The 25,406-nt window shown below is 46.8% G+C and overlaps 1 protein-coding gene across 3 annotated transcripts in view; it reads right to left on the bottom strand.

The window, feature by feature from the left end:
- The window catches only part of malt2 (MALT paracaspase 2), a 128,236-nt gene that overhangs the window by 13,381 nt on the left and 89,449 nt on the right, over positions 1-25,406 (bottom strand). For 2 of the 3 annotated variants that reach the window (XM_038777593.1, XM_038777592.1), the window contains one exon: positions 15,455-17,158. The exons of the other annotated variant lie outside the window; for it this stretch is intronic. In XM_038777593.1, the coding sequence (XP_038633521.1) occupies positions 16,718-17,158 (441 nt within the window). In that variant the 3' untranslated portion in view covers positions 15,455-16,717. Of the gene's footprint in view, positions 1-15,454; positions 17,159-25,406 lie in introns of those variants that run through there. 3 annotated transcript variants of the gene reach the window in all.

Below are 25,406 nucleotides of genomic sequence, written 5' to 3' on the forward strand. Positions count from 1 at the left end.
TGGTACAGTCTCGATGGGCTGCATGGTATTCTTTGTACTGTATGGATTCTATGATCCTTTCTGAAATGTGGAGACCAAAACTGCACATAGTGTTCCAGATGTGGTCCCATCAAAACCCTATACAATTGTACCAAAACTTCTTCATTCTTGTACTCCAATCCACTGGTAATAACGGCCAATGTGCCATTTGCCTTCCTGATTGCTTGCTGCCTGCATGTTAACTTTCTATTAGTGCATCAAGTCTCTTTGAACAGCAACACTTACAAGTTTCATATCTTTTTAAAAAATATTCAGATTTTCTATTCTTACAGCCAAGGTGAATAACTTCATACTTCCTTACATCAAACTCCATCTGCCATCTCACTGCCCGCTCATTTAACCTGTCACTATATATTGCAGCCTCTCTGTGTCTCTATATCCTCCCCACAGCTTACCTTTCCACCTAGTTCTATATCATCAGCAAATTTAGATATATTACTCTCTGCCTCTTCATGCAAGTCATTAATATAGATCATAAATAGCTGAGGCCCCAGCACTGATCCTTGTGTCACTCCACTATTCACTATCTGCCAACTCGAGAAAAAGCCAACCATGTGCAGGCAAGGTGGTGTTACGGGGATAGGGCGGGGGGGGGGGGGGGGGGGGGGGGCTAGGTAGAATGCTCTTTCAGAGGGTTGGTGCAGACTCAATGGGCTGAATGGCCACCTTCTGCGTTGTAGGGGTTCTGTGGATTCTATGCCACTCTCTGTTTTTCTGGCCATTAACCAATCCTCTAACCATTTTAATATATTACACCCAACTCCATGAAATCTTTTCTTGTCTTTCAACTTTTTGTGTGGTAAATTAGTAAATACCTTTTGGAAATCTAGATATACTACATCTACCAGTTACTCTTTATCTACTTTATTAGTTACATCCTCTAAAACTTCCAATACATTAGTCAAACAGTTTTTTTCCTTTAGTAAAACCAACATAAATACTATTATTTTCTAAGTGCACTGTTAAGACTTACTTCAGGATAGAGTCCAGCATTTTCCCAACAACTGATGTTAATCTAACTGGCTTGTACTTCCCTGTTTTCTCTCTCCCTCGTTTCCTGAAAGGCAAAGTAATGTTTGCCAACAGCCAATCTAACAGGACTGTTCCCAAATCTAAGCAATTTTAGAAAATCATAACTAGCACATCCATTATCTCTACAGCTATCTCTTTTAGAACCATCTTTTAGGATGTAGGCCACCAGGTTTTAGGGATTTGTCCCTTAATTTTCTCCAGCACCTATTCTCTGCTGATCCCATGATTATATTTCTCCTGTCACATCTGCATTCATTTTATTTATCCCCACCTGATCATAGTCCATGGCCAGTTCACTCATCCACCTTGCAGTCCTTCTCTTCATTCACACGTATAGCAAGGGTATCAAGAGCACAATAAAGAGGTGAGGCCTGAGAGGGCCATACCCATGAAAGGCGGGGGGGGGGGGGGGGGGGGGGGACGTGTATAAAGAGAGGGCCTGAAGTGGGGAGGCCTGAAGGGGCGCGATGTCCGTGAGTGGGGATACCTTTAACGTAACATTGAGATCTGGGTACCCTTGAGGAGCCAGTCTTGAAGACGTCTTTAGTTCCCCACTCCAGAAAAATTCTAAGTGTGGGATTTTTCAGTGAGAATCTCCCCAACCTCCAAGAAAATGAGGCATGGGTGAATTGCGATCTGGATCATGCCCAAATACCCGGCGGGAATCACCCCATGATTCCTGCCCAAAATAACACTTAGGGCACGATTCTCCAGCCTCGTTACATTCTTGCTCGAGCGAAACGAGACCGGTGAATAGCAGGAGAGGAAAAAAATGAGAACTGCGCCAGGTGCCAAACAATTTGTGATGCAACCAGCCCGCTCCTGCAGGCGAACTGAGGATCTCGAAGTAGCGGGGCGAGAAACCAATTATCACCACGGAAGCCTTACTTCCCACATCCATTGGCCGCCCATCTTTCAGTGGCCTCCCCAGCAAGTGGTCACGCTGGCACCAATTAGTACACCTTTTGTCAAAAGTCGGTGACTTGAGCAATACTGGAGGACAGTAGAACAGGTGCAGGAAAGTACAACCATGCTCACACTTCAAGTTCCCCTTCATGCGACATACATGTTGAAATGTCTCCTTTTTGGATATGTTTGCTTAATAGTAGATAGTGAACCTGGCGGAAGGGCTTCTGTGGGGAGCCAAGGAGATGAGTAGCCATCTATGCTCGCAGACAGAGACGATGGCATTGAGATTGGCACCCAGTGCTCGGTGGAAAGTTAGAGACCCTTGGCTGGGTCTGGGGGAACCTCCGCAGGGATGGGCTGCCATAGGAGGGTGAGGGAGGCATTGGGGGGGGGGCAACCGGTGGGCAACCGCATGCGGCACCACCATGCCAACCCCTGGATCATGTGTACCCATTTCAGGGAAACCCTTGTCCCTGCCCGTCTGCCCCAACGACCACTCATAGCCCCCACTGACTGCTGAATCCTTATGGCTGAAGGCTATTGCTAATACGGAATTCACAATCATGGTTAAGTGAGGACTTCCCACAACCCAAGTGGATCGCCGTGGGTGGGTGGGTCACGTAGCATGTGGGAGTCATTTAAAAAAAATTTTTTTTTAAGAGTACCCACTTATTTTTTTTCCAATTAAGGGGCAATTTAGCGTGGCCAATTCACCTAACCTGCACATCTTTGGGTTGTGGGGGTGAAACCCACGCAGACATGGGGAGAATGTGCAAACTCCTCACGGACAGTGACCCAGAGCCGGGATTTGAACCCGGGTCTTCAGAGCCATAGTCCCAGTGCTAACCACTGCGCCACATGCTGCCCTATGTGGGAGTCATTGTCTAACATCCCAATCACACCTTGATGCCTGGACAATGTGCCTGAACACTGCGGGAGGTAACATCACACACGCAACATCCGAACACCCAGGCGACGCCACAATGCTCCGGGGACATGTCCACGGCTGGAAGGTGGGTGAGCGCCACGGGGAGGGGAATGCCTGGAGAGAATGGTAAGGGTCTGAAGGTCAGCCCGCATTGTGGGAGAAAGTGACTGAGGCATCGTACTGGTTGTGCAAAAGGGTGTTTAAAGTGTTTTACAATTCCTCACACTTCCCACTGTGTCATGGTTAGCCCTCCTAGCTTTACCGCTACATCTAGGTGTTTCCCCAGGATGCACATCTGAGGTGGAGACTGCCAGCTGCCTACCTTGTCCTGTGGCCATTGATGCACCTGGTGGGCATTCTCTGGGCGGTCTGGGGCCGAATGGACTTACTTGTTGGCGGTACACAGACAGCCGTGCCACCCTGCCCCGTTTGCTGATCTTGAGACTCAGCCTCATCAGAGACCGAGAGAAACTCCCCAAGACCCACTTGTAGGAAAAAGTAGAACCAGAAGGCACAATCTAAGACAAAAGGGACGATTCTTTAAAACTGAGTTGAGGAGGAATTTCTTCAGCCAGAGGGTGGTGAATCTGTGGGACACTTTGCCGCCGAAGGCTGTGGAGGGTAAATCACCGAGTGTCTTTAAGATAGAGATCGTGTTATGGGCGAGGGTTTAGAGAACCCCAAGGTGTACCATGGAGTTCACCTGACCCACAACTTTTAATAGATTGTGGTATGGGGAGCACATGGCCACTCTACAGGTGTGGTACAGCAGAAATGGAAAAATATTTTTTAAAGCAAAACAATGTTTATTCTATGAACATTTTTAAAACATACAGTGAACATCTTAGCAACCATCAATTCAAATACAACCCCCCAATACATTAAGTAATCCTTTTCCTTTTAACACCCATAAGACTTAAAACACCTTTTACCAGAAGCACATCAGGTTAAAGTCACTATTGTTATTAGTTTTAAATCAGCAGGATCAATTTACAGTCTTTAGGTTACAGAGAGAGACTCCAATACACATTGTGGCTGTGACTGCAGCTATCCAGCTCCAACACTGAAAACGAAACTAAAACACACCGTGCAGAAAACAGCCTAAAACGAAAGTAAAAAGCTGACTGACAGCCCAGCTCCCCCCACACTCTGACATCACTGCAGTAATATGAGCAGCCAAACATTTCTTAAAGCGACATTCTCATGACAATAGGTAGGTGCTTGATTAATAAGGGGATCAGGGGTTATGGGGAGAAGGCAGGAGAATGGGGATGAGAAAAATATCAGCCATGATTGAATGGCGGAGCAGACACGATGGGCCGAGTGGCCTAATTCTGCTCCTATGTCTTATGGACTTATACCTTTCAGTCAAGCAGAGGAAATGAGGAGCTCAAACGCTACAAACTAGTACACCAGTAATGTTGCCTACCTTCTGTTTTCCGAACTTACAGAGAAGTTTTTAATGCCTTGATGAATCTACAGAGAACACCATGACAGACTGAAAGTGCAATCCTCCAACTTAAGGTCTAGATGGAATAAAGGCGGAGCAGAAGATATCCATCTGAAACAGAGACTTTTATTCTATTGTATTTTTCTGCACATACTCTTTCTCCACTGTGTTTGTCTATCTTATGTGTGTGTAGAGGGTGGGGCGAGTTAAAGAGGGGCGGTTTAGGAATTAGATAATAGTGAACCAGTTGTATTTGCTGCATATTTAATTGTAATTTTGTTATTAATAAAAATTAATTGTGCTTAAATTTACAAACCTGGTGACTGTAGTTATTGGGCAGCCAGAGACCAAAGACTTGGCGTATCTTCTAAAAATTAATTGTTAATTTTAATTGTGTTGCAACTCCGAGTTAGGTGGAGCTGGAATTGTCCATGCACTAGCCCAGGGTGTTATAAGAGCCTACATAGAGCCTCTTATGAGTCATTGGCTAGCTTAGCTCTGCGGGCCAGAGAATCGCGCCGCGCTGGTCGGCGGGCCCCCCCCCCGCGGTGATTCTCCGGCCCGCGATGTGCCGAAGTCCCGCCGCGGACAGGCCTCTCCCGCCGACAGGAATCAAAACACCTACCTGACCGGCAGGATTGGCAACGCCGGCGGGCTCCGGGGTCCTGGGGTGATTTGACTCCGGGGGGGTGCCCCCACGGTAGCCTGACCCACGACCGGGGCCCATTGATCGGCGGGCGGGCCTGTGCCGTGGGGGCACTCTGTTTCTACTGCCCCGCAATGGCCTTCACCATGGCGGGGGTGGAAGAGACCCCCTCCCCTGCGCATGCACCCGTATGATGTCAGCAGCCCCTGACACATCGGCGCATGCGCGGACTTCCGCCGGCCGGCGAAGGCCTTTTGGCCCCGGCTGGCGGGGCGCCAAAGGCCGTTCGTGCCGGCCGGCGGAGTGGGAGCCACTCCGGCGCGAGCCTAGACCCTCAATGTGAGGGCTTGGCCCCTAAAGGTGCGGAATTCTCCGCACCTTTGGGGATGCCCGACGCCGGAGTGGTTCACACCACTCCGTTCTGCCGGGACCTGACGCCCCGCCGGGTAGGGGAGAATCCCGGTAGTTGGAGCTATGTTGAACTTGTCAGTTTCTGTACCTTTTTGCGATATTTTGTATGGAGCTGTTTGTTCTTTGTGAGTGTTTGGTCTCTCCCAGGTTGTGTGCTTCACTAATGGTGGGAGGTAGCTGAGGGGTTCTTGCTGGAGGGTTCATCCTTCAATCTTTGTAAGTCCTCCATGAGACCAGAATTAAAGTTATGGGCATCAAAGTCTGAATTTGGAAAGCCAGGGTAATCCTTCTTGCCCAGGAAGTGGCCTGCAAAATAATAATACATTTGAATGGAATGAAAGTGAGGGCTCAATTGCTCAGTGAGTAAATGCACTATACCGGTGTACTGTTGAATTCGAAAGACCAGGAAGATCTACATTGTGATAAAAATCCAGAAAATGCCAACTATTCTAAGACATGCCCCCAAACCTGGAATTTTCAACCTTCTTGGGGGGAGGGTGGGTGGGGGGTGAGACTGGAGCCAGGGTGGGGTTCGTGCATGCACAATATGTGGAGGCAGCTGAATATTTAAATCACCAGCTTCTTCCATTGAAGTGGGATTTTGGAAAAACCGGGTCAGGATTCTCCCGGGTCGGAGAATCCCCAGGGGTGGGGGGTGGGAAAATCATGCCGTGCCGCCCCAACGTTGGCTCGCCGATTCTCGGGGGCTGGTGAAAGCTGAGTGCCCGCCGGGATCGGCCGAGTCCCGCCGGCGTGGGTTACTCAGGTCTCACGTGGTGGGACCTGGAAGGTGTGTCTGCGGGGGGCAGCCTGGAGGGGATAGGGATCCGACCCCGGGGGGGCCCCCATGGTGGCCTGGCCCGTGATTGGGGCCTACCAATTGGCGGACGGGCTGGTTCCATGGGGGCCTAAGTACCTCCGGGCCGGGCCCCTGTAGGGCTCCGCCATATCGCCCGGTGGCCGGCACGGAGACGGGATCCCACGCGCATGCGGGAATCACGCCGGCCGTAGCACACATGCGTGAACTCGCTCCGGCCATAGCGTACATGTGCACTCTCGCCAGCTGTAGCGCACCGGCTGGAGCTGCGGAGCACTGACCTAGCCTCATAGGAAAGGGAGCATACCGGACAATTGAGGACCGTTGACGCCGGAGTGGTTCACGCCGCTTTTCACGCCGATGTCAGAACGTAGCGGCGGGATTGGAGAATCCCGGCCCAGGAGTTTGGTAGCCATAATGTACAGATTAAACCAGGTAAAGAGGACCTGGTGGATATGTTTATGTAGCCAGGGTACCACTTTGAATAATGTCCCAGGACACCATTGGGAGAGGTATGGAACCCTTTGGGATTATTAAAAGCGAACATGACTATGCACTTTTGATGCACAAACCTTTTGGAGCTGTCAAGCTGTAAGGAGCTAACTGGCTGTCAAGGAACCAAGCAGCTATCAAGGACCTGTCAAAGAGCACTCCAGTTGTTAGGGAACTGTAAAAGAGCTTTCCATCTCTCAAGGAACTGCAAAACATCCCTCCAACTGTTGAGGAAATGTTAGACAGCCATCCAGCTGTCAAGGAATTGTTCAGTTGCCAAGGAACCATTAAAGTATTGTCCAGCTGTCAAGGAACTGTTAAAGAGCTGTCCAGCTGTCAAAGCTGCCTGGGAAGGATATTAGCTGAGTTGGCATGGATGGGTTATGGGCAAAGGATGGTGGGTAGGTTGGCATGAGTTGGCACTAAGTTTGCAAGGGGTGTGGGGTGGGTAGAAGGACATTAAGTTGCATAGGGGTATGTGGGAAATCGGGAATGGGTAAAAGGGCACTTAGTTGCCAAATGGGTAATGGATCACGGGAGTAGGTGGAGGGACATAGGTTGGCACATGAGGGACATAGGGAGTTTGTGGGGTTGAGGACAGGAATGATTTATTTTGGTTTTATTATTGCAATTTATTTATTTAAACAGCCCCAGAGCACAGAGCGGCCTTGCGTCCAGTCCATCTCTACACCTGGCTGAAAATCCAACTTGTTCGCAGAGACGTGCAATCTTCTGACCTGGGGATGAAAATCTGGGCCGAAGGTGTTACTGTGCCAGGTTTAATTGAATTAACTATTTGGTTAAATAGGCTGACAACACACGTCTAATGAGAATTGTCACTTGGGTGAGGTACGAAACAATGGTTTGCCCTTGTGAATCTATAGGAGAGATTTTGCACAGAATACTTTGATAAGGGAGGGGGGGGGGGGGGGGGGGGTTCATTCCCGGTTTGTGGCCCCGAAACAACCTTTTCAGCATCAGAAGCACCAAAGGAGAAAATCTCCAGTAGAGGGCAGCAACGTCAGAAAAATAAGGAGAGAAAGGATAAGAAGACATTGCAGCAAGTTTTGCAATAGAAAAGCTCCCCTAATCAAATTCCATCCAAGAACCAATACTGTTAATTCTATGCCTGCTCACCACTTTTAAAGTAATGCGTGCCCGAAACAAAAGTCATCAGCAGGGGGCCTGTGCTAGATAATAATGCACAGCAACCAGTAACCTGATAGAACATAATCTCAATCAACACTGCTAGACTCAAGATGAATAAGGTACTTCTGAGTTTGTAGAGCTCTGTAGTTACCGGTGCGATTCTCCCCCAAAAATTCTAAGTGTCATTCTGGGCGGGTTAGCGGGCTGCTTCCCGCCGGCCTTTTGGGTGAGATCCACACCGTCATTTTTTGCGGTGTTGGGGAGTTCCTCTTCGGTCTAGCCCACACTTCGAAATATTTTCAGCAGTGGGAGGCTGAATTCACCGGCAAGACCAGCTCCTCAAATATCAGAGCCCCCGAACTCTAAGTGAGGATGAGGGTCCCCACACCCCCAATCATGGGCAATGCCACCCCCGGCAGACTTCGGCATTCCAGCTCCCTCAAGTGAGGACACCCCTTGCTGGCTCCTCCCCTTTCAGAACCCCCCCGACCTTTAATAGGCCCCTCGTATCCCCCTTCACCTCCCGACATTCATAAACTCCCTCCACCCCCCCTTTCATGGGCATGTCCTCTCCCCAGATCCTGACCCATGGCAGTGCTAACCTAGCATCTGGGCACACTGGCACTGCCAGCCTGGCACCTGGCAAGTGCCCCAGGCACCCTGGAAGAGCCAACTAGGAACCCTGGCAGTGCCAAGTGTGGGTGCCAGGGGGTCTCCAATGGCCTCCGAGACCCCCGACCGGCCATCACAACTGGTCTCCACCTCTGGAGACTACTCGGCGCTAAGGTGAAGCTTTGCCAGTGCGGTAGGTGACTCCCGGGTGCCGAGAAACTGTTGCGTCAGGGTGTTTAAATGAGCATAATGGGTCATTTAAATATCATTATCTTGATCACATTAAGTGAGGGTGTGTCTCACAGCCGTTGTGTCCGGCCCTGTGACGTGCACTACACGGTGCATGAATATTGTCCAACGTCTTGTCTTTTCTACCTTATACCTTTAGTTTAAAAAGCGCAGGCCCATATTTTCATGATAAAATAGCCATTCATCACTCACCAGCCTCATGCATGAATATAGCTGCTTGGGTGAGGCTGGAGGGTCAGTGATACCTCCTCCAGTACAAACCACACTCCAGCATTAGTCAGGATGGAAGGCAAGACGAGGTATTGGTTTGAACTGAACTCACCGACAGCCCACTAGGAGCTCCATTTGGCCAGCCTCCTATTCTGATCTCTTCTAACAGTCGGCACCAGGACCATACACAGCCCCAAAGTGACCAGCACATTACTCCAGACCCACAGCCCAAACCGTTGGGTCATCTCAGCTCAGAGACGTTAGCGGCTGAATAAACAAGAAACAATTGTCTTTACATCTCATCGAAAGCGCCTCTTTTTTTGAGAGCATTATTTTCCCCAACCCACCCTATCCTTAAATCTAATTCTGAACAGCTAAGATATCACATATCAACAATAATGCTTACAGCTGTACTTCCTGTTAAATATGTGTTTGCTCATCTAATTAACTCATTTAACTCAATTTCACTATTACCTTATTTGAGGAAGGATGTTCTTGCTATAGAGGGAGTGCAGCGCAGGTTTGCTAGACTGAATCCTGGGATGGCGGGACTGATGTATGAGGGGAGATTGAGTAGGTTAGGATTATATTCACTGGTGACATGCTGGCATAGTGGTTAGCATTGCTGCCTCACAGCATCAGGGACATGGGTTCAATTCTGGGCTCGGGTGACTGTCTGTGTGGAGTTTGCACGTTCTCCCCGTGCCTGCGTGGGTTTCCTCCAGGTGCACTGATTTCCTGCCACAGACCAAAGAGGTGCAGGTTAGGTGAATTGGCTATGCTAAATTGCCTTTGTGTCCAAAGATGGGAAGGTTATGTGGGGTTATGGAGATTGCACAGGGGAGTGAGACTAGGTAGGGTGTTCTTTGAGAGGGTCAGTGCAGCCTTGATGGGCAGAATGGCCTCCTTCTGCACGAACAGGTTATTGAGTTGAGTGATGAGCTATGATCATAATGAATGGTGGGGGAACAGATTCGATGGACTAAATGGACTCCTCCTGCACCTATTTTCTAAGTTTCAAAGATTCCCAGTACAAAGCTACACGGCAAGAATACAATTCACAGGTATTTTATCTTAAAGCATAAAATCTTTGCTTCCTTTCCTTTCTTGACAGGTTTGAAGCTTTGCTATGCCACACACTGCCTGTGGCCAAGTTGTCCAAGTGAACAACCTGCCCCTCAACCTTCACCAGAACCGCTCAGACTGCTAAGAAAAACAACCCACATTTATATAGCACTTCAATACATCTCTCAGAAACGTCCATAGCGCATGCAAAGACTTAGCTGATATACTGAAGTATAGTCACTATTTGTTACAGAGGTTAATTCAGGGGTCACACAGTTAAATTGTTTTAGGATGGTGATCATTCAGGAAGGAATTTTGGTCAGGAAACCGCCCTGCTTTTCTAGTACTGCCATAGCAGGTCATCATTACCACATGGCTGGCTATTGGTGGGATCTTTGTGTGTAAATTGGCTGTCATGTAACAAACATTACAACACTGATTATGCTTCAAAAGCTCCTTCATTAGCTTTAAAACAATTTCTTCTGAGATCAGTAAAGGCACATATAAATAAAGACCTTTCTTTTTTTTCTTGCTTGTTACGAGGGATGCTTTGGACGCATCACCAGACTGGCCAATGTCATTGGCGAGGTTTAGATCATAGGTCAAATAATCCAGAAGCACTTACTTTTCCAGTGTGGGTTTGGTTCAGTTGGTAGCTCTCTCTCCTCAAAAGGTCATGGGTTTAAGGTCCAATCTAGGTCTTCAGAATGAAATCAAGGTTGGGTCTTACAGTGCAATTGATGGTTGCTCCATTGTCATGCTTTCTTTCAGATGAGAGACCCTGTTTGACAGGATGGAAAACACCCATCGACATGAATGTGCCCAATATTCTAGCCATCACCAGAAACATTCCCTCCCTCAGAGCACTGTGGGTCTACCTACACCACATGGGCTGCAGCGGTTCAAGAAGGCAACTCACCACCACCTTTTCATGGGCAAGAAATGCTGGTCGAGCCAGCGACACCTATATCCCATGAAATAACGTTTTTTTTAAAAAGCCAACATCATGTGAAAGAATAAAAATATTTTGCTGGTTGTGGAATCTTCACAAATTATCTCTCCGCCTGCGTAAGAACAGTAACTGTACTTAAAACGTAATTCATTGGTTAGAGTGTGCTATGGAAGTGGAAGCTTTTTAATGAAGTAATGTTGCCCTTCCTGACAGTTCATATACTCAAATTGTTCTGCTTAGTTTCATAAGATAGTTGAAGAAAAATAGAATCCTCTTAGCCATATAATGATTAAACAATATTCATGTCCTCTCTTTTCCATCTCCAGAGTACTTTACAGGGGTAAATGATACAATTACCAGAGGTGTAATTAGATTCTAGCTTTATACTTACTTCCAGTCAATAAATTCTGCCTTTCAGCATTGTGCAATTGTGAGGGTGGCTGATTTAATCTAGGAAAAGATTGACAATCCAATACTTTCAATACTTTTCTCTGCTAAGACTCTTTGGATTCAAAGTCCTACAATTTCTTTTAAATGTAGAGCAGTCATTCCATCTTACACCACCGCCGCCCCCCCTCCCCCCCCCCCCTTCCCCGCCTCTTATATTTTGGTTGAGGCATTTAAAATAAATCCTCTGGTCCATGTTCATTTAGGTTCAATTAGGTGAAACTCTCAAATTTTGACAGTCTTTAGACAACTGCAGCCAGGTGATCAATTTACTTAACCATACATTAACTGTATTGACCATAATGACTGTGCGTTAACTGTATCATATGACCCCACACTGACCAGAAGCTAGCCAAACAAAAAGCTCTGTAAACCAAGTACCAGATGAGCCTGCACTGATGCACTTGCTCCTGTAAGTTTACAAAGCTGCAATAACAGAGCCAGAAAGATACAAGAGAATTTGACACCACAGCAAGAGGTGACTATCGCGATTAGAACCCAACCGCCCAACAACCCTGACCAGACTCATGGAAATGTGAACTGTCATTTTGTGTGGAGTAAATGGAAACTGATCATCATCACAGCAGGAATTATAGCTTGTAAATTATTTCCTGGACAGCTTGTGGATTTTCGCCTTCTAGCCATAGTCAAGAGACTGGGATAGAAATCCAGCGACAAAACTTGGTCAGTGTGAAATAGTGCTGGGTGTGTCAGAGTGTGTGACACAGAAACAAAAGGACAGCACACAACAGCACCTCCACCCCCCCCCCCCCCCCCCCCCCCCCGTCTCACCACCAACTGTGCTGGCAGGTAAAGATGCAGGTCTCTCGATCTGATTGCTGAAGCATGTCAAGTCACAGCTGAAAAAGAAGCAGGACAACTTTTCAGCTAGACTGCAGGACCCTAGGATCTCGAGACCGACTACTCAAACTGCTGAAGTCAGCGCTACTGAAATCACAGATCTCAAACGGCCACAAGGTTTCACCATTACCCCTCATGGGCTAGTCAAAGACTAAATTGTATTTTTTTTTAAACTTATTTTTGGATTTGCTTCTTATTTCTAATCCTTGTGAATGTATGTTCATGTATTTTATCATATTTATTGCATTTAGTAGCTGATAAACTCAGTTGTTCTTCAACAAGTTAAATTGGCTTCTTTTCAGACATAAATACATTGGGCCGGGATAGGTATCCATAAGGAAAATGATTCTTTTCAAATAATCTTGTTGCGGCCAACTGAGGGAATTGAATAAAGGGAGCCAGTTCATCCCTCCTCACCCAGGGACGTAACAATTTTGGGTATTTCCTGCCAAAATCTACCAAATTGGGGCCTGTGGTAAGGTAGTTCCCACATCGGGGAAGAGGATTTAGGGACCTGGCCCAGGAACAGTTGTAGCGATGACCATTTGCCAAAACAGAAAAACCCCATGGTTCTCATTTTTAAAATCATTCTGATCAATTAATGAAAAATTCTAAGCTGCAGTGAAACTTTTATTGCAAGAATACAGATTCATTTTCAGAGCTTGATGCCTCTGCGCCACTGTGGAGTGCTTACCAAGCTAATATTCAGTATTGTCAACTCTCCAGTTAAAAGGGAAGAGAGCATGTCAGGCATGCCCCACCTCCCACACCTAGTGAAAGGATTGCCTCTGAAAACTACTGGGTCTGTACTGGGGCCTCCCAAGGATAATGGTTCCACTTCCATCTAGTAGATGTCCACAGGGAGTTAACAGATATTATGAACTCCCTGTGTAGAGAATCGCAGGTACAGAATCGAGGTTCAAGAAGGCAACTCACCACCACCTCCTGAAAAGCAATTAGGGATGGGCAATAAAGGCTGGCCTCACCAGCGACGGACACATCCTGTACATTTTTAAAAAGACCATTCTGTCAATATATATAGCAGTGCATTGCAGCGGTTCACAACAAAATAGTATTATTGTTATGTTATGCACCTGCGAGTGTATTTGCATGTATGTGTGTGTGCTTCTATGAGTGTTTACCTGCATTTGAGGGCTTGCCTGCATGTGTATCCATGTTTGTGTTTCAGTATATCTGCAGCTCTGTACATTGTTTATGTATAATTTTATATACATACATGTACACAGATGTCCAGACAGAGAGAGGTTTGTATGTACATGCGCATCCTTTGGCAGTTGAGTGCATTATCTGAGGGATGCATGGATACATGTTTGAGACTTGGTGTATATGTACACATGTACAGTGCAACTGGAGGTTTAAACTTGCATAAAGAAAACCTTGTGTTGAAGGAATAAAGACTTGTGTTTGTATGTTGCCTTTCATGGTCTCAGGACATGTATATGTCACTTTACAAACAATTGAGTACCTTTGAAATGTCATCACAATCATAAAACAGCTGTTTATGTATGTATCCAGCTACAAAGGCAGTGAGACCATCTGACTTGGTAAAGCTAAAGCCATAGTTTTGGTCCCCATCATATCCATTTCCTCCCCAACATTTCCATCTTTGGTAAATATCTTAAGCCAAGTAAGACTGCTTACAACCTTGCTGTTGTGTTTAACTCCGAGTTGATTTTCCAGGCACGTCATCACCAAGCCTATTTCCATATTTGCTTGACTTGAACCCTGTCTCAGCTCATGTACTAGTGAAACCCTCATTCAGATGTTGTTAATTCTAGACTTGACTACTCTTTTTTAAATTTTAAAATGTCCAATTCTTTTTTATCTAATTAAGGGGAAATTGTATGTGGCCAATCCATCTACCCTTCACATTGTTGGATTTTGGGGGTGACAGACATGGGGAGATTGTGCAAACTCCACATGAACAGCAATCCGGGATTGGGATCAAAACCAGGTCCTCGATGCTGTGAGGCGACACTGCTAACCACCCCCCCCCCCCCCCCCCCCCCAACCTTTGTTTTTTATCATAGAATTTACAGTGCAGACGGAGGCCATTCGGCCCATCGAGTCTGCACTGGCTCTTGGAAAGAGCACCCTACCCAAGGTCAACACCTCCACCCTATCCCCATAACCCAGTAACCCCACCCAACTAAGAGCAATTTTGGACACGAAGAGCAATTTATCATGGCCAATCCACCTAACCTGCACATCTTTGGACTGTGGGAGGAAACCGGAGCACCCGGAGGAAACCCACGCACACACGGGGAGGATGTGCAGACTCCGCACAGTCAGTGACCCAAGCCGGAATCGAACCTGGGACTCTGGAGCTGTGAAGCAATTGTGCTATCCACAATGCTACCGTGCTGCCCGAAACCTTCTCCAGCCTTACATAGGGCAGCATGGTAGCATGGTGGTTAGCATAAATGCTTCACAGCTCCAGGGTCCCAGGTTTGATTCCCGGCTGGGTCACTGTCTGTGTGGAGTCTGCACGTCCTCCCCGTGTGTGCGTGGGTTTCCTCCGGGTGCTCCGGTTTCCTCCCACAGTCCAAAGATGTGCGGGTTAGGTGGATTGGCCATGCTAAATTGCCCGTAGTGTCCTAATAGTAAGGTTAAGGGGGGGGGGAGTTGTTGGGTTACGGGTATAGGGTGGATACATGGGTTTGAGTAGGGTGATCATTGCTCGGCACAACATCGAGGGCCGAAGGGCCTGTTATGTGCTGTACTGTTCTATGTTCTATACCTTTGAGGTCTTGGACATCCTGCAAGTCTGGCTTTTATGCATCCCTGATTTAAATAACCTCACCATTAGTGGCTGCATTTTCAGCTCCCTTAGCCTTCAGCTCCTCAATTCTCTCTCCAAACATGTATCTCCCTCCTCTCTAAACTTGCCCATTTAAACCTACCTCTTCGATTAAGCTTTTGGTCATTTGTCTCGACTTCCTTTTGATGGTTCTGTATCAGAAAATGTCAAAGGGTTTTTTAAATTTTCTCACTCTTAGTAAAACATTCCAAAGTGTTTAACATGTAAAGTGGGCTGCGTACATCAATGTAAGCAGTTGTTCGTGGTATTAGGTGATTTAATAATATACGGTAGAGTTCCTTTAGAAAATTTAACATCAAAGCATTCGATGGTTATGGAAAATCAAAAGTGAAATACACAAGTACTTTGTCATAGTTATATTTTAATTATTTGTTTTTGGCAAATGTCCCTGATAGAAAATGATACGAGCATCCCATAATATCAGAATTAATGTACATCAAGATCAAGAGCAGTTGAAAGGAAATATTACACCTTGTAACCATCGCAAAGAAATAACCTGAGTCCTAGAAGTACACTGATTTACAAAAGGTTATTCTCTCCACTTTTACTTCTTTGTGCAACTATTTTCTTCCTTCCTGTCGTCTGAGTTCCAACTTGCTGTATTCAGGCATTGCCCCCACCAAATAACCACTCTTCGATAGACCATTCAGTGAGTGCAACAATGGGGCATTATAGCATTGCACTGATCCGTAGCCATATCCATACACATCTCTTATAGCAATGGCAAACAAGAACTCCAATTGATTTCACTCTTTTAGAGCCTCGGGAGATAAACCTCGATGCTCCAGTAGTCCCCCGGCAGAGATCGGCTAACTCAACACAAACTGTGGGCCAAAGATACTAAATTTGACTGGCCCAATAAGCATAATAGATGGTCAGAGCAGCAAAGGGGAAACTGGTTTCTCCACTTTAAAATGAAATGGAAGAAATGATTAGCCTTAAAGGCGAGAAAGGATGGAAGTAAAGTCACACTCTCTCAAAGGGGGAGGGAAGTGGAGGACAATGCTCCATCGGCTGAAGCGCTTGCCCTTAAATTGAATCTGAGAGTTACATGTGAAGGGTCCAGTTGGCACATGTTAAGCTTAGTCAACACTGCCTATCCCTTTATCTCCAATTAGCCAATTATGGGGTGTGAAGTTATTTGCTCCTTAAGAAGGCAAACAGCAGGTAGAACTACTACAGGCTGACTGTCGAGAAGGACTTGGTAAAATGGGAAAGTGGTTAAATACCGAGTACATAGTCTATTGTATGAGGTGAACAGCGTGGGTTCAATCCCTGTACCGGCTGCCGTTATTCACGAAGGCCCTTCTCAACCTCCCCCTTGCCTGAGGTGTGGTGACCCTCAGGTTAAATAACCACCAGTCAGCTCTCCCCCTCAAAGGGCAAAGCAGCCTATGGTCATCTGGGACTACGGCGACTTTACTATACTCACGTATTTGGTATTACAAGAAAACTACTTTATTTTTCCTTATGGTCTCCGGGTTCCACAATCAGTCTTCTGCCTCTCTAATTAATCTTTGTTAAAGTATTTTGCATTTTGGTCTGAAGTTCTGCAATGTTGTGCGACAGCCCCTCCTGATGCCTCAGTGTGAACAGAATGTCTTGATCATTGCAAGGAACTCAGAGACTTAAACTGAGCGGCAATCCCCTCAATCCCTTCTTTGGCCATCAGCCCAGCTGTAGCGTCCGCTGAACTTCGACCTTGCTTCTGTCGCTCCTGGATGCTGTAGCACAGATTGGTGGATTTGTTCCTATATTGGTATAAATCACTATAACCCTCAAGGTCATTCAAACTACTGGAGGAACATAAAGAGACTGGTGCAGGAGAATAAGTGAGGCTTGAGTCTCGGATCAACAGCTGTGAAGGCTCATTTAAGGAACTTTGCAGCGAGTTGTTAAAGGAGTTGTATTGACTCTGGTACTCAGATTCATGCAGGTTGAGTTTGGATACAAGAGGTTTTCCAACACTGACTGTTTTCTTCTCCTCCAGGGAATCCTCCATTTCTTTATACTGATACTGCAGGCAAATGGAAAAACTCAACTCTTTCTACAAAACAGGGAGACAAAACCAAGAAGATAATTCATTTATGTGATTGCTGTCCCCAATTTCCTTTCCCCTTGCCCCATCACATTATTGGGGGTCAGTTTCACCTTGGAGTGCAGCATCATACACAAGTTGCCTTTCCCAGTGTGTGCCCAGACAGCGAGTGTCATTGGAGTGAGTGTCATTGCGGTGAGTGCCATTGAGGCGGCACGGTGACACAGTGGTCAGCACTGCTGCCTCACAGCGCCAGGGACCCGGGTTCAATTCCAGCCTTGGGTGACTGTCTGTGTGGCGTTTGTACATTCTCCCGTGTCTGCGTGGGTTTCCTCCGGGTGCTCCGGTTTCTTCCCACAGTCCAAAGATGCGCAGGTTTGGTGGATTGGACAGAGTGCTGAATTTGGGTGCATTTGAGTGCTATAGTGAGAGTTTGGTGACTGAGGGATATTAAGGGTTTATTCTTTTATTTGTATCAAAAGTCTAGTCTTTCTTTTATTTAGCTAATCAACTTAAACATTGCTGTTTGGTTGAGAAGAAGGTGAATTTTCAATCAGCTTTAAACAAAGGTTCTACTTGTAACTACTTGAAGCTTGTTAATTAGTTAATTGGATTAGGCCAGATTTCAGAGACCAGAGTCACAATATAAATCTGAGCTAGTTACAGTGCAGACTTTGAGTGCTGAATTTGGGTGCATTTGAGTGCTATAGTGAGAGTTCAGTAACTGTGGGAGTGCTGAATTTGGGTGCATTTGAGTGCTAGAGTGAGAGTTTGGTGACTGAGGAAGTGCTGAATTTGGGTGCATTTGAGTGCTAGAGTGAGAGTTTGGTGACTGAGGGAGTGCTGAATTTGGGTGCATTTGAGTGCGAAAGTGAGAGTTTGGCGACCGAGGGAGTTCGGTGAGGAGGGAGTAAGGAATTCATTTCTTACATTTCCTCAAAGAGCGTGAAGGGAGCCGGGAGTTTACAGAGAGTACAGCTGACTGGGAGCAGAGTCGGAGGGCAGTGTTCCAGTTGGTCCACAGTGCAGCTGTATTCTGTAAGGTAAGAGGGGATGGAGGCTAGGGCAGTTGCATGCTCCTCCTGTAGGATGTGGGTGGTGAAGGATACTACCGGTGACTATACCTGCGGGAAGTGCACTCAACTCCAGCTCCCCAGAGATTGTGTTAGGGAACTGGAGCTGGAGCTGGATGAACTTTGGATCATCCAGGAGGCAGAGGGTGTAATAGAGAAGAGTTACAGGGAGGTAGACACACCCAAGTTACATGACAAGAGTAGCTGGGTTACAGTCAGGGGAAAGAAAACAAACGGGCAGACAGTGCAGGGATCCCTCATGGCCGTTCCCCTTCAAAATAAGTATACCGTTTTGGATGCTGTTGGGGGGATGACCTACTGGGGGAAGGCCTTAGAGGCCGGGTCTCTGGCACTGAGTCTGGCTCTGGGGCTCAGAAGGGAAGGGGGGAGAATAGAAAAGCAATAGTGATGGGCGACTCTATGGTTAGGGGAATTGATAGGAGATTCTGTGGTCGTGAGCGAGACTCCCGGAAGGTATGTTGCCTCCCGGGTGCCAGGGATGTCTTGGAACGTGTCTTCAGGATCCTTAAGGGGGAGGGGGAGCAGCCAGAAGTCGTGGTGCACATTGGCACCAACGACATAGGTAGGAAAAGGGGGTTGATGTAATAAACGAGTTCAGGGAGTTAGGCTGGAAGTTAAAAGCCAGGACAGACAGAGTTGTCATCTCTGGTTTGTTGCCGGTGCCACGTGATAGCAAGGCTAGGAATAGGGAGAGAGTGCAGTTGAACACGTGGCTGCAGGAATGGTGTAGGAGGGAGGGCTTCAGGTCTTTGGATAATTGGAGCGCATTCTGGGGAAGGTGGGACCTGTACAAGCAGGACGGGTTGCATCTGAACCAGAGGGGCACCAATATCCTGGGAGGGAGGTTTTCTAGTACTCTTCGGGAGGGTTTAAACTAGTTTGGCAGGGGAATGGGAACCCCAATAGCAGCAGAGATGTGGAGGAACAGATTGGGAAACAGATTTTGGAAAGGTGCAGAAGTCAAAGGGTAGTAGTCATGGGTGACTTCAACTTCCCAAATATTGAGTGGAAACTCTTTAGATCAAATAGTTTGGATGGGGTGGTGTTTGTACGATGTGTCCAGGAAGCTTTTCTCACACAGTATAGATTGTCCGACCAGAGGGGAGGCCATATTGGATTTGGTACTTGGTAATGAACCTGGGCAAGTGATAGATTTATTAGTAGGGGAGCATTTTGGAGATAGTGACCACAATTCTGTGACTTTCACTTTAGTAATGGGGAGGAATAGGTGCGTGCAACAGGGCAAGGTTTACAATTCGGGGAAGGGTAAATACAATGCTGTCAGACAAGAATTGAAGTGCATGAGTTGGGAACATAGGCTGTCAGGGAAGGACACAATTGAAATGTGGAACTTGTTCAAGGAATAGATGCTACGTGTCCTTGATATGCATGCCCCTGTCAGGGAAGAGATGGTCGAGTGAGGGAACCATGGTTGGCAAGAGAGGTTGAATGTCCTGTTAAGAGGAAGAAGGGTACTTATGTAAGGCTGAGGAAACAAGGTTCAGACAGGGCGCTGGAGGGATACAAGATAGCCAGGAGGGAACTGAAGAAAAGATTAGGAGAGCTAAGAGAGGGCATGAAAAATCTTTGGCGGGTAGAATCAAGGAAAACCCCAAGACCTTTTACACATATATGAGAAATATGAGAATGACTAGAGCGAGGGTGGGTCCGATCAAGGACAGTAGCGGGAGATTGTGTATCGAGTCAGAAGAGATAGGAGGTCTTAAACGAGCATGTTTCTTCAGTATTTACGAATGAGAGGGGCCATATTGTTGGAGAGTACAGTGTGAAACAGACTGGTAAGCTCAAGGAGATACTTGTTAGGAAGGAGATACTTGTTAGGGGCAGCACGGTAGCATGGTGGATAGCATAAATGCTTCACAGCTCCAGGGTCCCAGGTTCGATTCCCGGCTGGGTCACTGTCTGTGCGGAGTCTGCACGTCCTCCCCGTGTGTGTGGGGGTTTCCTCCGGGTGCTCCGGTTTCCTCCCACAGTCCAAAGATGTGCGGGTTAGGTGGATTGGCCATGCTAAATTGCCCGAACTGGCTAACCAATAGAAGTCAGAGAGTGGTGGTGGATGGCAAATATTCAGCCTAGAGCCCAGTTACCAGTGGCGTACCACAGGAATTAGTTCTGGGTCCTCTGCTGTTTGTGATTTTCATTAATGACTTGGATGAGGGAGTTGAACGGTGGGTCAGTAAATTTGCCGATGATACGAAGATTGGTGGAGTTGTGGATACTGAGGAGGGTGTTGCTTGCTACAAAGAGACATAGATAGGATGCAGCGCTGGGCTGAGAAGTGGCAAATGGAGTTTAACCCTGGAAAGTGTGAGGTTGTCCATTTTGGAAAGACAAATATGAATGAGGAATACAGGGTTAACGTTAGGGTTCTTGGCAATGTGGAGGAGCAGAGAGATCTTGGGGTCTATGTTCATAAATCTTTGAAAGTTGCCACTCAAGTGGATAGAGCTGTGAAGAAGGCCTATGGTGTGCTAGCGTTCATTAGCAGAGGGATTGAATTTAAGAGCCGTGGGGTGACGATGCAGCTGTACAAAACCTTGGTCAGGCCACATTTGGAGTACTGTGTACAGTTCTGGTCGCCTCATTTTAGGAAGGATGTGGAAGCTTTGGAAAAGGTGCAAAGGAGATTTAGCAGGATGTTGCCTGGAAAGGAGAGTAAGTCTTACGAGGAAAGTTTGAGGGTGCTCGGACTTTTCTCATTAGAACGGAGAAGGATGAGGGGCGACTTGATAGAGGTTTATAAGACGATCAGGGGAATAGATAGAGTAGACAGTCAGAGACTTTTTCCCTGGATGGAACAAACCATTACAAGGGGACATAAATTTAAGGTGAATGGTGGAAGATATGGGGGGGGGGGGTGTCAGAGGTAGGTTGTCTACCCAGAGAGTAGTGGGGGCATGGAATGCACTGCCTGTGGAAGTAGTTGAGTCAGAAACATCAGAGTCCTTCAAGCGGCTATTAGATAGGTACATGGATTACGGTAGAATGATGGGGTGTAGATTAATTTGTTCCTAATCTAGGATTAAAGTTCGGCACAACATCGTGGGCCGAAGGGCCTGTTCTGTGCTGTATTTTTCTATGTTCTATGTTCTAAATTGCCTCTTAGTGTCCAAAAGGTTAGGTTGGGTTATGGCCTCCTGCTGCACTCTGGTGATGCGTATGACTAATTGGTCTGATAGGGTCCATGCCAGACACCTAGGAACAAGCGTAGGCAATTTAGTCCCTTGAGCTTATTCCATTGTTTAATCAGATCATCGCTGATCTGTGACTTACTCCATTTTGCCCTTCGCCTTTAACCATAGAATCCCTACCATGCAGAAGGAGGCTGTTCAGCCCATCAGGTTTGCACCGATCCTCTGAAAGGATACCCTACCTAGGCCCACTCCCATGCCCTATCCCCGTAACCCCACCTAACCTGCATATCCCTGAACACCGAGTGGCAATTTTATCATGGCCAATCCACCTGTTTTGTTACGCTCTTGACGTAGCATAAGCTACTTCCTTGTTGTACACTCTGACAAAGGAAGGTTCAGACTTGGAGATAGCTTGAACACATTTATTAAACTATTAACAATTCTCCACTTGGATTCGACTCTCCTGTTAATCCTGCTATAGCTACTCAGACTAACTAACAAGTCTGCTACAATCCGCGTGGTGGGTGTGATGTGTTTCAATCAACCCTGTATGTACTCACTAAGTGTCTCCACTGGAAAGAGAGAGCACGTGTGCCCTGTCCTTTTATATGGGTAGCCCCCTCATGGTAGTGTCACCTCTGTGTGTCGTGAATGCCAATTGGTCAAGTCCTATCTTACTGACCTATTGGTTGAATGTCTGTGTGTCATGATGTCTCTGGTGCTCCCTCTAGTGTTTATCAAGTCTTAGTGTATTTATATTAACCCCTTGTGTATTTACAGTGTCCTAGTGTATCTACGTTAACCCCCTGTGTATTTACAGTGATGCATATCACCACATTCCCCCTTTTTTTGTGCATATTTCCTGTACAGTGTTAAAGAAAATTGAACAAGAGGTAGATAAGTGATGACATGTACAAATCATCATGAGTGATGATTACACAATAGGTCCAAATCATATGTACGAGTCCAAAGTTAATTAATTATTAAGGTCAAGTGGCTTTCTTGTTTGGTTGGTGAGTTGGTGACGTTGATGGTGGCATGTCCTTGTGAACGCCATCAGTGTCCCTGTGCGTAAGGAACCAAGAAGTGGTCAAATCACTTTGTTGTCTGATTTGGACTCAGTTTTTCTTTCGATGCTTGTGGTGGTGATGTACGCAATCAGTGTCATCCTGCCACGGTATGTCATTGTACTGAGCTGAGCAGTAACAGTGTCCCGCATTGGCAGAGTTGTACCATGTCGTACCAGTCGTAGTTCCATTGTTGATGTGTTTGTCGCGCTTGTTGTCGATGTTGTTGCCTTTGGTACGCTTCTTGCTGTTGTCTTTGATGTTGTTGTTGTGTTGGTTGGTTTTGTTGTCGTGTTTGCTGCACTCAAGGACCACACTCTGTGGATAATATGGGTCCTTCACACAGTTACTCGCGTCAGCGTGCTTTGTGGCATCTGCTGTTTCCTTGAGCGTGCCGTCATTGAGTTTGCGGCGCTCCCCGTCTGGAGTCATGTCCGACTTACTTGAATCAGCTTTGGCTTGTCGATGTTCCCCGTCCGGAGTTATTTCAGGTTCACTTGAATCTTCTGAGGTTTCGTGATGCTCCCTGTCCGGAGTCAAAACATTCAGGAATGCATTTGCTTGTGGAGAGGCTCGACGTACGAGATTTGAATTAACGTGATGTCACCGGAGTCACCAGTAGTCTCACTGTGATTGTCAAGTGCCTCTGTACACACTAGCTGAGGTCTGTCATGTTGCACATCTGGAATGGGAAGTGGGATGCCGTCATCACTTGTCGCACATACAGTGTGTAGGGCCTCAGTGTCTTGTCGTTCAGTTGAGCTGGGTAGACTGTCATAGTCTTCTTGCTGTGCACTTGAGCTTGGCAGACTGTCATAATCTTTCTGTTGTTCACTTGAGTGTGGCAGACTTGCAACATCTGCTGCTGGTTGCTCAGAGGAGGTTGCTAGACTCTCATGGTCTTGTTCATGCAAGGACTACGCTCTGGAGGCTTGCATTGCTTCTATCGTGGAGTCTGTCCATGAGCTCGTTGTGGAGGCTTGTGTCACTGGAGTCACTTTCTGTGTGGAGACGTGCAGTTGTCTCGCTGTGGAGTCTTTTATCGCTTTCTGTGTGGAGGCTGGGACCCTTCGTGGTCCACTCTCTGTGGAGTCGGGACTCTTTGTGGTGCGTGGACCACTCTCTGTGTGGCAGCAGGCCGCTCTCTGTGGGCTTGTACCGCTCTCTGTCTCTTGGTGTCAGGCCACAGCATAATCTTGCACTCACGAGTCGGGATGTCATCTATGCTGGGCTGAGGATTCCCCAATCCGAAGAACTCGTCGTCGGGGTCTTCAATGTACAACACCTTTAGTTGCGGTTCGGATTTGGTACTGGGGTTGCCAAGTCCAATGATGAAACCTTCGTCTGAGTCATAGTCTTCAAGGACCATATCATCTTCTAAGGTGGTGCTAACTGCTTGTTGCAGGGTTCTGCGGAGGTTACTTTCAGCTACTGGTCGAAGATTAGGCTGTGTGCTGTCATTCCAGGTGAAAGAATCCTATTTTGAGGCTTTCAAATTTTTTTTCTTCTTTTGGGGCATTTCCCCTTTGACTGGGCATGGTCCAGGGCCTCTGACATCACAAAGCTTGTGACGTAGAGCGTTGGAAGCGATTGCGCATGCACAGATCGCTGTTCCTTTACTTTGCGCTCTTCTCTCAGCTGCACATGTGCGGCATTTTTTCCAAGATGGTCGCCAATCAAAATTGTCGTTCGTTGCTCGCCTACCTCGGCCTCGTGGTTAGTATTGGCGTCTTTTTTACCGTTTTCTGGGTTTTTTTTGTGTTTTCCTCACCGTATTGTTCGAACCTGTCCAGAACTGTCTGGAAGTCTCTCTTTTCTTGCCCTCTGGAGTACTTGAAGGTTTTGAAGATTTGTTCTGTACTTGCACCCGCAATTGTGAGCAGAAGCTCTGTCTTTTCAGCATTGGCCATGTCTAGTAGGTCGGCTGCTACCAGGGAGAGCTCAAACCTTTGCCTGAGTGCACGGCAGTTTGCACTGAGATTTACAAGTCTTAGTGTATTTATATTAACCTCTTGTGTATTTACAGTGTCCTAGTGTATCTACATTAACCCACTGTGTATTTACAGTGATGCACATCACCACAGCCTGCACATCTTTGAATTGGATCCAGGCTGATATTTCAGTGCAATGCTGAGGGAGAACGGCAATGTTGGAGGTATCATGTTTCCGGTTGTTGCATTTCCTATATTCTGGCCTGGAGTTGGGATGTCTCAAGAGCCCTTTAAAAAATGGTGGGTGGGTTCCAATTCCAGGATTCCTGACCCCATTCTCCGGCTACCTGAATTTTGGAGTGCCTTTTGAGGTTGTGGGCTGATTCCTGTCAAAACGTGGCACACTAGACCTGGCTGGCAGAAAGGCATCTCCCACGCCTGTGCAATTTTGATGGAGGTGGACCAGGTTTCCTCCCCCAGGGAATCTTTCATATATTTGGTTAATAATAATCTATCAGTCTCAGATTTTAAATTAATTGAGCTAACTTCAACTGCCATTTTCAGAAGAGCGTTTCAAATTTCTGTTATCTTTGCGCGTGGAACTGCTTATTAACTTCACTCCTGAAAGGTCAGGCCCTGACATTTACGCCATATAAACTATTCCTTGACACCACTGCCTGTGGAAATAATTTCTCTCCCTCTCTCCCCTATCAGTTCCTCAAAATATCTTCAAAATGTTGATCGTATCACCCCTCGACCTTGAAAATTCCAGGGATTTTCCGTGCGCAATCTCTCCTCAGAGTTTAACATTGCCAAATTAATTGCCGACTACATCTGGGCGTTGTTCTCCCAGATGTGGAAAACTCCTAACTCTTTACATATCTCTCCTGAGCAATGACATCCTTCAAATTCACACCCAAAATGTGAAAAAGCAATGTCCTTGAATGCAGTCATCATTAAAAAAAATCTCCATTACACACTATTAGAACATAGAACATAGAACAGTACAG

Source organism: Scyliorhinus canicula, chromosome 18 (assembly GCF_902713615.1).
Source record: "Scyliorhinus canicula chromosome 18, sScyCan1.1, whole genome shotgun sequence".
Taxonomy (NCBI): Eukaryota; Metazoa; Chordata; class Chondrichthyes; order Carcharhiniformes; family Scyliorhinidae; genus Scyliorhinus; species Scyliorhinus canicula.